The sequence below is a fragment of the Thermobia domestica genome, chromosome 14, assembly GCF_964235325.1.
Source record: "Thermobia domestica chromosome 14, izTheDome1.hap1.1, whole genome shotgun sequence".
In the NCBI taxonomy this organism is placed as follows: Eukaryota; Metazoa; Arthropoda; class Insecta; order Zygentoma; family Lepismatidae; genus Thermobia; species Thermobia domestica.
The window spans coordinates 122153645-122167026 of NC_137467.1; the positions used below are offsets into that span (position 1 = coordinate 122153645).

A 13382-nucleotide genomic window follows, 5' to 3' on the forward strand; every position below is an offset into this window, starting at 1 on the left:
TTATACACGAATATTCGTAATACATGTGGATTTTATTAATATTCAAATAAAACTAAAATTTTAAAATTGGATTTTTATACACATTTAAGTGCTTATTTATATTTGTAATCCACTAATTATATTTTGTTTGCTTGTGGGTGGATGTCATTTAGACTAAATTTCTCCGATTTGGATGTCTGAAACTGATAATTCTTTGCTGTAAGGTCATTACAACAAGAAAAGAAGCTTCTGAATATTTGAATCAAACGGATCATTGATAACCACAAATGTAGTCACGCTTTTAAAAACAAGTTAATTAAAAATTAAACAATTAATGAGTTATAAATGGCATTTCCGTTTATTCAGTGTGTCAGTATGAGTGTACACATACACACACAAAGTTTTGTAGTAGGAGATCATATCTGTATATTTCTGGACTATCTCTACCAGTAGTTTCCTGCTCTTTGATATTTATAGACCAGCAAATGCCAAGGGAAAAGAATTCGGCTAGTGGACCAAGAAAGCAGAAAAAGTCTGATTGTGAGTGATCGTTTCCTACCTGATTAAGTAGCTTATCATTTAAGTTCTCGTATATATTGGAGGAATATATTGCTTGTAGGTAAAATTAAGATTTATTCAGATGATCTGGTAAAACAATAACGTAGACTAGATATAGAAAATGGCTGGTTTATATAATCAAACAAAAAAGAAAAGAAAAAAATTAATAATGATGCTAATGAAGTCAAACGATTTTTTTATCTTATGGACAATATTATAAAAAAATTATAAAAATTGATAGAAACACAATGATTTAAGAGTCCAATAACACAGAAACTGTTCACTTCATTGTGATATTTTTCGTTATATTCTTTAGAATGAAAGTTTTATTGTGTTTCTACGAGTTTCATTGTGTCTTGTAACTGATATTGTCAATTCAAGAGATATGTTAATGAATTAATGTTTGCATATTTAAAAAAAATAAATAAATAAATAAACAGTTTGTAATATAGGTCTTTTCTTCTTGTTAGCTATGTGACACTTATCCAAGATACTTGTATGTACCTTCATCAGCCACCACAACTGTACTAATAGGAAGTTCCAGGTTTAGGAGTAAAGGAAGATTACCTGTTTTGTCGTATTTACATATGAACAAGGTAAGAAACAATCATTTAATAAGTGCTCATATAACAAATTTGAAGTTCTGTAGGAGAGCTACTTCTTTCAGTTTTCGTGACATGCTTTACAGATTATATTAGTAATTTAGATGAGCATGGAAGACCACAAACAATCATAATTACGTATTATATGTAAAACATGACACGAAAACTAAAAGGAAAAACTCAGCCTGTAAATTTTCAAATTGATTACATGAGACCTTATCCTAATAAATCCTCAATTCCAAGGTTGAAAAAACATACATATGTTTATGTTTATTTATAATCGTTCGAATATTCCTGTCTAATTCAATACCAATAGAACTGTGTTCTTCGATACTAAAAGTATCATTTTCGATGAGAGAAATGAGTTCGATTTGTAATAGTAGGTCAGTGGTTTCAATTCCACGTTAAGTTACAGGTTACGTCTCATACAGATCATGTGCTGAAAGAGGATTTATGAATATTTCTGATGCAGACCTGGAAAACCGGGAAAAGTCAGGAAATTCTGTTAAGAGTCTGGCAATTTCGAAGAAATTATAACTAAATTACTCGGCTTTTTTTATTTTTATTTTTTTTTTATACCACAAGTATACAAGACACTTTAGTGAACATTTATTCTTTTAATTTTTCTTTGTTACGAAAGAATAAATATACAAGAATATTAAAAAGAGTGAATTTTATTTGTACGAATTGCACAATTTCGTCTCTTGAAACGATACAGATGTTTCGCCGACTTACTGCTGCCAGCCGAACTGATAAGAAAGTAATAACGCTTTTGATAGTGCAAAGCATGAGAGAAAACCAGACAACCATTCACTTGAGAACTGCCAAATATGTTTTACGTGCGAACTGGTTTCCTTATACGAACATTTAGACCTACAATAATTTTATTTCATTTTACATTAAAGTTGGTTGGAAATGTTGATTTCGGACTGTGCGAATACATTGTTATCCCAAGAAAGACTGGATAATTATGTAGGTTGTCAAGGCTGTATAACTTAACCATGTACAATCGTCCTATATTAACATTCGCTTACTTTATAGTAACATTTCGTGAATTGGCAATCCTTTGAACTATCTGAGGAATCTTCCTTCTGGCAAAGAAATCCAAACCTAACATGGAGAACGCTTCTAGTTCTCAAATTAGTGTATACATTTGTATACTGTAAAACACAAACACATAGATGTGTATATGACTGATAAAGAAATCATCATTGAAACCGATCTTTAATAGTGCAAGCGATTTAACAAGAAAGCGAAAAATTGTTGTTTCTTCTCTTCGTAAACTACTCTAAGCTTCAAGAAATGACATAAAAAATTTTTGTTGAAATCTTAAGTTGTAATCATATTTTACTTATATATTTCCTCACTTTTCACTAACAGTCGTTCAACGTCCATTTATTTTAACTTTCTGACAAGATATTACTCCCCTCTAGCTCTTGAATGGTCGTTGTTTATTAGATCTTTTAGTAAGGATTTAAGAATTCAACTTGTAAAATAGTCTTATTATGTTGTTTTTACTCCATACTGAGTTGATGATGATTATTATTTGGTTTCCTTGTTACAGGCAGTTATATGTAGGTGTAGTCAACCGTTATCAGGGTTCAGTGCACGCTGTATGGAAGATGAGCAGATGTTAAATTGTATACTGAGAACAAATCCTAATTCTAAATTTATGTATGTTGTAGACACAAGGCCAAAGGTAAGTAAAAGCACCAAACTATACCAATTGAATATATCTTAAGTAAAAATTGGAGAGTTGCTTTATTATATCATTATTTATAGATGTTTAAAATTTCGGATTTTTATGAAGAGATTTCAGGATTTCACAACGATATCTAAATACCGACCAAGAAGCGTTTCTGTTTGACTTCCGTATAAGTTCACTTTTGTTGAGATACACACAATTAAGAATAGAATGTGGACATCAAACAGTCTTAACAATAGCACGTCTTATATATTCTAAAGAGGATACATGATGTCAGGTGCGTGTGGAACTTGAACATCAATTATTATTCGTGGTGTATCGCAAGCTAGATATTCACAGTTATTCCAATGTATCAGCAAGAGAGACGAATCACATCCGACCGAGGGCTCTTGACTGAACAACTAGATATTTATTTCGGAATTAGAAGGTACCAACTTCAAATCCCACGACCAAACGAAGTTCTGCCAACTGATAGTAAGGTTATATATCATTGTAAGCAGCATACAAATGTACAGTTTTGGAAGGATGAAGTACTACAAGGCATTTTGAGCGTTGATTTGGTTGTTAAAGACATCCCTGCATGAATATGTCCAGGTGCCCGAGAAGATCGAACTTAGTGACTGATAAATCTTGGAAGTATGACAACTGGGCAGAGCTGTGTATCATAATGCGTGTAACTTCTGAAGCGTCATTTATGCTCATTGTTGCGTATAATATGATAGAACCTTTCCTTTTGATTAATGCAGAACATAGATATTGCAGTTTTTCGTAAATTTGATCAATTTTCTGATATAATTTTTGACTGTCATAGCTTCGGGTGGATTGGAGAAACTGTAATGACTTAATTGCAGCTACGGACCATCTTACAGTCGTCATGAACTTCTTTGAATGCAGCATTGACTTTGAAAAAGTTAGAGGAGCAGAAATGCAATTTAACCATCTCTCCGAATACCGTCCATTTGTAGTCAGTTGTTGTACAAGATCCATTTCTTGTCGCATATCAATCAACATGATCGAGAAAAGTATCGTTTTTGTTGCACAAGGGCAATGTAGAACAGAAGTCAACGCCGATTTCTTTGATTCTCGATCAATTCGTAGGGCATTCGTGTGCCATCTTTCTTTCTTTTTTTCTTCTTCTTTTCTTTATCTTTCAGATGCCGTACGAGGGTCGAATACTTAACATCGAGTTCCCCATTACCTGTAGTGTTGGTTTGTGTGAATCTGCTTCTTTGATCGCCTTCAGCTCGTCATTATTAACAGTTGACTGCGCTCGAGACCTTCCTTTATTTCGGTTTAAGTCACCGCAATGAAATTTTCAAATCCAATGTTGCATTGTGCGTGTGTTTACACTGCCTTTGTTTCACTCTTCATGAATATTGAGAGCTGTTGGTTCACCTCTGTGCATGCGCGCCGACTACGTGGGGGCTCCGGCACCCACAAGATTTTTAGTTTGGACATGGGTTTGAACCCGTTTTCCTTGCGTTTATGTGAACCGTGTTACCGACTGAGCTAGGGCAGCTCCAACTTATCCTTATAGTACCGGTATATTTTACTTTATCACAGCACAACCCTTTATGATAGTGTTCATAAAAGATTTTAACTAGAAATAAACCAATCAAATATTGGGACTTCTCTAAGACATATGGGCTAACACGTCCCACCATTGATATGCACCCACATAAATTTTGGACAGTCGGCGCCGTTGCCTCTGTGGCCGAGTTAAATTCGTAGTAAACTTGACGAAAATTGTCTTTTGGCGTTCCACATTTTTAGGCCTAAAAATAGACGAAAACAAAAATATTTCGTATTGACCATGAATAAAAAGGATATAAACATACAAATGATATAAAACAAGACATTGTATAGCCAATATGTGTTGTAGCCATGTGTATGTATCAAATTGAAGGTATCTACGTTAAGTTTGCACAACCCAGTAGAATAGTAGTAAAGAAAAAATAATAAAAGAATTGATGTCCTTATGTTACTGCCGGGGCTGGGTTTAATGTTTTGCCGCTCCTAGATCGAAAGGTGTTTTCTGTTTCTTACCCTGTCGTTCAAAATTCTAACACAATAGAAAATTGAAAAGTAACTTTCTTTTCTTTTCTTTTTTTTTTTTTTTTTGTATAAACTTTAATGAATTTTGTTAAGGTGATAGGGTATTGTGATGCGCACATGTGCTGGGGAGAAGGGGCATACCAGCACACCAGTGTTACATGCTTGCTTCTACTCAGCTATCTACTGCAAGTACAACGTTAAAATACTACTTAACTTCCTTCCACCAATGGTTGAAACCAATAGACTCGTTAAAGGAATTATCACTTGGAAATAGTTTACTCTGACGTTATTATTATTATTATTATTATTATTATTATTATTATTATTATTATTATTATTATTATTATTATTATTATTATTATTATTAGCCAACTTTTGCTTATTAAGGTTTCTCCAAGTGCGCTCCTTGGCCCACTGAGCCCAGTGGTTACTGCATACTGCTAGTGCTATGAAGTATTTGTATTGTTGTCAGTTTATGCTTTGTCGAATTATGGTAATATATTTACAGTTTCTGTTTTGTACAAGACGATCTAGCTTACCAAAATAAAGTGCAATCAAACGTCTTTTAGATATTCAATTTTCATAAATTACTGTCATGTATGTTACTGATGTATATACTAACTGCTTCGACCTTATTTTGTCTAGACTTTTAATTTTGCTGAACTTCCAGCAATTGAAATTGGTCATGAATACTCGTCCTTCAGCATGATGAAATAAATCTTATGCTCTATAGATAAGTCATTTGTGATGTTATGTGTAAGCAGAGAGACCTTGAAATCATTGCAAATAGTTTTCATCTCATACTTTGAAATAATACTGTATTTGTAGACTCAACAATATGATTTGTTAAAATCTAGAAGTCATTTACTTGTTAATGCAGTAAGTTCATGGGCACACCATCGTTCTAATAAAAATTGACAGTAAATTTGTTAGTTATTTTACTAGATTCATGGAAAGTTCTTTAATAATTTTTTAAGGGTAGCAAATATGAATAGTCTACTAACACTGTTTCAAGAGGAGCAATTTTTTTCACATACTTCAGCAGTCTTTTCTACAAGTCAAATATCACTTAGTTCGTAAAATGTGTAATGGAAAATAGTAGCTAATTTGAAACAGAAGTCATTTGTACAAAACATTTAAAAAATGTGAAAATCTCTTGTGGATAGTTACTCTTTATTTCATGTTGTTGTGTCTCTTAACACTTCGAACTTCAACTGGAACCGATTGTATTTAGCGTTAAATGACTATATTAAATCTCAGAATGACGCATAAGTATAGTTACAAGTATGTCTGAAAGTAATGAAATTTCGCATCAACCGTCAATCTTGGAACAAATATTAGCTAACGAATGCACTATTTTTTGCGGATAATTTGTTCAAATTAATAATTATTACAAACGGAATGGTCACCGGTAATCTACTTCTGCTACATGATTTTAGAAGATATTTTAATGCGGATACAGCTTCTATATCCGCTGAGAAATTAAATGTCGACTGAATTTGTGTCATTATTCAGTCCAAATTCTTTTATCTTCTAGAATTCTGTCGAAGAATTTGGATCTTAAAGTTATAACGATAATTATGTCTGTTGTTCTGTGTCATTGCGAAACATGGTCGCTTATTCTGAACGAAGAACGTAGACTGAAAGAATTTGAAAATAAAATCTAAGACGAATATTTGGACCCAAGAGGGATGAGAATGGGGGAATGGTGAAAACTTTATAACGAGGAACTGGATAATTTTTACCGTTTACCTGTCATTGTTAGGGTGGTTAAGTCCAGGACGCTCAGGTTGTTAGGTCATAGTCAGAATTAAATAAAGTGGGAACACTTTTAACATTTTAACTGGAAATCCAATGTGAGAAAGGCCATTAGGAAGACCTAAGCACAAATGGGTGGACAGTACTAAGATGGATCTCGCAGAAACAGGAATACGAAGTAGAAACTGAATCAATTTTGCTAAGAACAGAAGTCAATGGATCTTTTGTGAATGCGGGATTGAACCTCAAGGTTCCATAGGTTATAGAGTTAGTTAGTTAGTTATAGCTTCTTACATGAATTATTGAAAAAGTTAAATGGTCATATACAACGTGTTAACGTTAAATGTCTAGGAATTTGAATTTTAGTGTGTTTAAAATAGTTTACTTAATATTTCTTATATCATTAATTGTAATTTAATTTTCGCACAGAAATTTAAAGTTAAGTGTTCAGGTTACATCAGGAAAAGAAGAAGCAGCGTCTAAAGAGAGACTCACGTTGTTATATGCCCAGAAGAATTGCTAAATCTTAAATTATTTCATAAAGAAATAGGCGTATTTTTTTTTCTACATAAACAACAGTTCCGAAGAACTGTTATTTCAATTTTACAGCCCTTGCACGAAAAATACAAAATGTGTTTGTAAAGTGATTTCTTCTTGATGTGAGTGATTTGAACTTGGTGAACAAGACCGCAGAATAAGTGACCGAAACTCGTACAGACGCAATCAACGAAGTAAGTGATCTACTTATCATTTTAATAATGTAATTTAAAATGTCAATTTTTGCCTTGAAGTGAAATTTCTGACATTAAATTTATTTTTTTCTTCCAGATAAATGCTATTGCTAATAGAGCGGCAGGGAAAGGATACGAAAATGAAAATTTCTATGAAAACATTAAGTTTCAGTTTCTTGGAATTGAAAATATACATGTTATGAGAAGTAGCCTAATGAAAATGTTGGAGAGTAAGTATGACCCTTTTATTGTGTTATGATTAGTAAAATACTACAAATACCATACCTAAGGTGTCCTTTCAAATTGTAAAATTAGAAAATCCGGTAAAGTATGGTAAGTTGGTTATTCTAGATGATTCGCCAATTGTCCAAATCAAATTTGTTGAAAACTGGGTAGTAGTTGCTTCTACTAGAGAGGGGGGGGGGGAGAACGAAAATAACTTTCTTAGAAAACTCTTGTATATGTGGCACAACGTCTTAAAATTCGGGTTGTATACATATAATTATATAATAAAATAGTAGCAAATCGTAACAAAATGCAACTTGATTAATACGGCGGTGGAGCCAGTAGCCAGTAGTACAGTTAGCCAGTTAATACACAGTTAGCCAGTAGTACAGTTTATGTTCGCAATGGAATGGAACTTACGAATCCTTTCGAAAGGAATAATAGACTGATCTTAATACAGTGGAGCATTCAATCACGTCAGCGATGATAGAGTAGGAGGTCTGTACCGAGCTCGCTGCCCTAAAACTGACCTCATATGTTCAATAATGTTCATTAGGGGGACGCAGCGAGCCCGGAGAAGTGAAGTTCATCTTGATGTTTCTCACACCACGTCTAAATAAGGTCTGGCCGTTGGTATTGGCCCATTGATTTCGTAAGACCATATCATTGTTAGGGAACAGTATTTATATCGTAGAATGAACTTAGTCACCCTGGTTAGAATGTCTTCGTATGCACTTTCAGTAATTTATCCTTTGCGAGTTATAGTAGGATCAATGGAATAGCCGAGATAGCGTCTTTTCTTCTGGGCTGGTGCTAGATATTTTAAACTGGTCTGTGATTCCTCTGTATGTGTGCACGCTTCTCGAAATGGAAAACCCACTCTCTATGGCATAAGCATATAACCTCAGATCACAAGTAGAGGAATGTGATACGCCCATTTGGTGAGAGACCAAAGCTAGACCTATCCCAGTTCTGCCTACTGATAAAGGCTACTCCCCTGGCGATCGGGAGTCCACCAAGTCTATATTGTATGGTGTCCGAGCGTTAAGACAAGCTCACCTCCCCTATGGGTGCCGAAGCCCCCAGGTACCAAATCCCACGGTATGAGCACAGCCCAAGGGAAGGAAGGTTTGTGTCCCAGCTCTGCCTACTACGTGCCCTTGAAACACGCGCGAAAATACAGAGAACACGTTGAGGTACCATGTATCTCTTCCGTAACCCATTTGAAAAGGACCGTGCCACATTCTCCCCTCCCCTCCCCTTCCGTAGGACCATCTGAATCAGGACTAGCTGAATACTAAAATTTTGGCTCGCCCAAACATACAACCGCCGCAATGTTTAGCGGTAGTCAGTCCCAATCATACACAATTTTAAGCATTCACCACACACAAATCTGGCCTGTTGTTTGCACCAGGGAGAAATAAGACCCATCAAACCATATTACTATCTTGAAACTTGTTAACCTGAATTAAAGAACTTATTTTCTCGGGATTCTTCCTCTTCATTCTATATTTCGTTCATTATTATCATTGCCATCTCCTTTAGCCTCGGAGCGTAATCGTAAGACATTAAACAAAAAGTGACACTTTTCATTTATTTGCCATCAGTTTGATCTCGAAAGAGGCTCGAATATTTTTAAGGGTGAATTGTTAGAGGTAAATTTGCGAGGCGCATGTCAAAGAAGGCTAATATATATATATAAATTGAATAGTTCCTTTCGAAATTGTCCCAACAGTACTAGAGCTGAGCGTTATCATCAATCAGAAGAATTTCATAGCGTAATATTCCTCTCCGCCGATTTTGGAAGACACGTTGCAGATTATTCAGTGTTTGGCAATAAATATCTGCTGTAATTGTTTGACCTAGTTTCAGAAATTCCACAAAACCCACACCCTATTGGTCTCAAAACACGGTTGCCATGATTTTGTGAACTAATGATGTTTATTTGAGTTTCTTCACTTTAGGAAAACCAGAGCGCCGCCATTTGCATTGATTGCTGCGTCGAGTCGCTAGTGCCGCACGATATCCAGGTTTCATCTCCCGTCATTATATTAGAAAATAGGTCCATCCTTCCCCCAGCAGGCCATGCATCTACTTCTATCACAGTTTGTGATAACTCAGCTTGTCGGTCACAGTTTGATGCACAATTTTCATAGACACTTCTGGAAACTTTTCGGCGAGTTCAGTTATTGTGAACCATCGATTGGATCGCACTTTCTCATTAACAAATTTCATAGGTCGTCCATCTGAACACTGGGCCTTCCGCTACGCTCATCGTCATGAACATTTGAATGTCCTTCCATAAAATCTCTTCGATAGTTGCTTGACCTTACCTTCACTCATTACTGTCTTCCGTAAAATGGCACACAATTCCCGATGGATATCGGCTACATTCTGTCCTTTGGCGTTCAGAAGTCGTATGACTGATATCACTTCACATTTGGTGGTGTTTTGTATTACGGCAACCATTTCACCTTGCTACTACTCTCACGTAAGGAATTCCGTTCGATCTCTGTTGCAAGCACAGAATACTACGGTATGTTCCTGCACATGCTGAATTTCATCAGTGTTGCCAACGCTGCGTTAAAAATTATAGGCCCTTTTTTGAGATGCGCCTCATATTAAATTCTTCTGGGTACTTTTATCGATCCTTTATATTAAAAGATTTGTTTGGTGTTTCATCATGTGAGGTTATAAAAGTAGATGGATAGCCGAAAATCGAAGGTTGTTTTATTCTGTATTGTAACTTTTTTTTTTTACCACACTTTATATACAGAGACCTGAAGCTATATATGATTAACAAGAACTCGTATCTATTACTTCGTTGAACCCTATGATACCAACTTCATACTTCGAAGGCGAATTACCCATGGCTAGACCTTCTGCTCGTTGGATTACACGGATTTAAAATAAACATACTCTGAAACGGACTAAGGAGTGCTACAATCTGATTAATTTCCATCAGAAAAATATTTTTTTCTTTAGTGATAGGTTGACACAATACACTTTACTACTAGTCTAACAGGTTAAGAGGTATACATATCAACCAAATCTAGTGAAAGTCAGTCTACAGTTATTTCTATTGCCAAAACCAAAACACTTGGTGTAACAGCCCGCTTTGTGGGCCTGAGCCGCTCCACGCCATCTGTTAGCGACTGGTGGAACTACGCCCAACCTAACAACGAACGCGTGGTCAGCGCGCTGCTTTGTCCTATCGGCGTATCGGGAGCTTTCTGGACCTAATGGCCATCACGTCTTTTATTCTCCCCAGTTTTGCCTCACGACGCTGGGTGGACTCCGGTAATTGGGAAAGCACCGGCCGCAAATCGAACCCGGGGCCACGCGGACATGAATCCAACGCTCAAACCACTAGACTACGGTGTCCCCTTTATTGATATTGCACTGACTGTTATTCTTCCATTTCGTAATTACAATTATTTTGAATATAATATAGGATCGTTTAGAAGAGTATAGTGTAAAAAGCCTGATTTTCGAAAGATGTAAGTTGATATCGTTATGTGTATGTTTTAAAGGAGGAGTTCGACTTAGAAATGCATTTTTTACAAATTATTTCCATTTGTAGAGTTGAAAATTCTAAAAGGAATGGTGTTTGTTTGATCGCGATACGTTCAGTCCTTGGTGAGTAACAGAGAAAGAAAGATATTTGTGATGGCGTCATACGTGGTCAAGCAGCGAAAGCAGGCTTCCATACACAGTGCCAAGCATTTCATTTGTGAGAGATGCGGTGGGACGTTCTAAAGTGCGATTCCCTTTCCCAGGACTGATTTCAAAGAGTTAGAAATGTCATCTGCAGGTAGAAAATGATAATATCTGATGGTGGGCTGCACAAAATTTTTTACAATATTATAAAACGTAGTTTTTCCTACAAAGCATAAGTTCAGCGTTTCACAAAAGGAACTAAAATTTGGAAACCAATACCATGTAAATAGATGGCGGACGAGATTGCTGCAACACCTAAGTGCCTTTTTTAAATCATTCTTCCGATTCCCAGACATAAGTATGTTCATTTTCACGTTTTGTTGCAAATTTTTAACGCTGACCCTATAATTTTGTGCTTGAAGGTATGTACAGGAGCGCGACTTATCAGGTAAAAATGAAATAACATCTGTAAAGTTTGCTAGAATACGAAAAACACATGACCGGTTAAATTTCTTTTATTCGCATCGCTCTCCGAGGAACAACTCTCATCACCTGTTTCATCATCATTGTCACTTGATACAGAAAAATTAAACGATGAATCAATGTCCTGAGGAACACGTGATTCCTTCTACAAGCCGGTATATTTCACTCCCCAGTTCACATTGTATAGCTTATTTCTAAAGCAGTATCTTCAGAATCATGAGTGACACCGTCGCTATTACCCTCTAATGCCTCGTCTTGACTACAACCGTCAATTGCGTCTTGTACGATATTTGTACGTTGATAACAGGACATAGATCGGTGCTTGTTCAAGGGCTCGGATTCTAAACCTTTCAATAATATACTTGGAACAGCATTCTTTCTCAGTTTGCGTGTAAATAATTCTCCTGGCATTAGCAAGAGGCGGATCTAGACGGTGAAAACTGGGGGGGGGGGGGAGCGGGCAGTCAGAACCCAGACTATGTATGATAGGTATATCATGTTATAACACGAGTGGTTCGTGTTCTTGTTTGGGAAGGCCATTCTTATAACATAGTGGGGTTCGGTTCTTGTCTGTCCCTGCTTGGGATAAGCCATTTCTATAACAGGAAGGGTTCGATTCCTGTTCGGGCTGGCCATTTCTATGACCTGCAGGGTTTCGGTCGCCGTTCGGTACGCCTTTTATTATAATAGTACTGGGTTCGATCCTCCTGTGTGCGTCGCCGGAGTGAAGCCTTTGATTCAATACATAGATCCTACAGATCCCTAGGTGGGGTCGGACATCTACCATGGTCCGTGATTCGATCCTTTTCTACTAATATGTCTCCCTCAATATTTATCATCAACTCGGATCATTCATTTCAGCTTATCATATAGCCACTGGACACACAACTTAAGAGTTCGAACCAGAATGTTTTAGAAAACCAACATAAAAATAAATTCCAATTATATTTTCAACGCTGATGCAATTTATTAATGAACAGATTACTAAATTGCATAGGCGTTAGTTACTCGTGCTGTAAGGAAAAAAAAATGAATTATATTATTTCTTAAAATTAATATATGTAAATTCATACCATGATTATTATATTGAAAGGATACTCAGATTTCTATTTTGAATTTTAATTCACAACACTAAAACTTTATGAACATATAACAGATCACTTTGGCACTTCAAATGGATACTTGGTAATGATAATTATATTTTAATTAAATTTAGGCCCGTTGATTATCGAAGACGCGGTTGACGCGGTCGCCACGAATTATCAGTTATGTTTCGTTACATTGCTGATTTTTACATTTTCACTAGCACTGTTCACTTACTTTGACACTGGAAGGGGGGACTGTGTTGGATATTCAGGGGTGATGTCCTGTAGGTTGTGGGTTGCTCTCCTCTTATCTTCCTTGCGGTGAATTGAATTGTATGTCGTTCTCCAGCTCCATACTGCCAAAACTACTTTATTCACATTTATTAAAGATATTATTTACGTTGCTCGTTCATTTCGATGATTCGTTCTAATTTCTTATGCTAATTTCACTAAACGTATTTATTAGATTTTTCATTATTGCTGTATTTTTGCACTAGCTAATTCATTCGTGGTGGCTTCTTCGGGTGTCTCAGTAACACTA

General features: G+C 35.9%; 1 protein-coding gene across 6 annotated transcripts in view; it reads left to right on the forward strand.

The window, feature by feature from the left end:
- Mtmr6 (Myotubularin related protein 6) overlaps window positions 1-13382 on the forward strand; it is a 374237-nt gene that overhangs the window by 314446 nt on the left and 46409 nt on the right. For all 6 annotated transcript variants that reach the window (XM_081738794.1, XM_081738793.1, XM_081738790.1 and 3 more), the window contains 3 exons: window positions 1008-1133; window positions 2704-2838; window positions 7486-7618. In XM_081738794.1, coding sequence (XP_081594920.1) covers window positions 1008-1133; window positions 2704-2838; window positions 7486-7618 — 394 coding nt within the window. The remainder of the gene's footprint in view (window positions 1-1007; window positions 1134-2703; window positions 2839-7485; window positions 7619-13382) is intronic.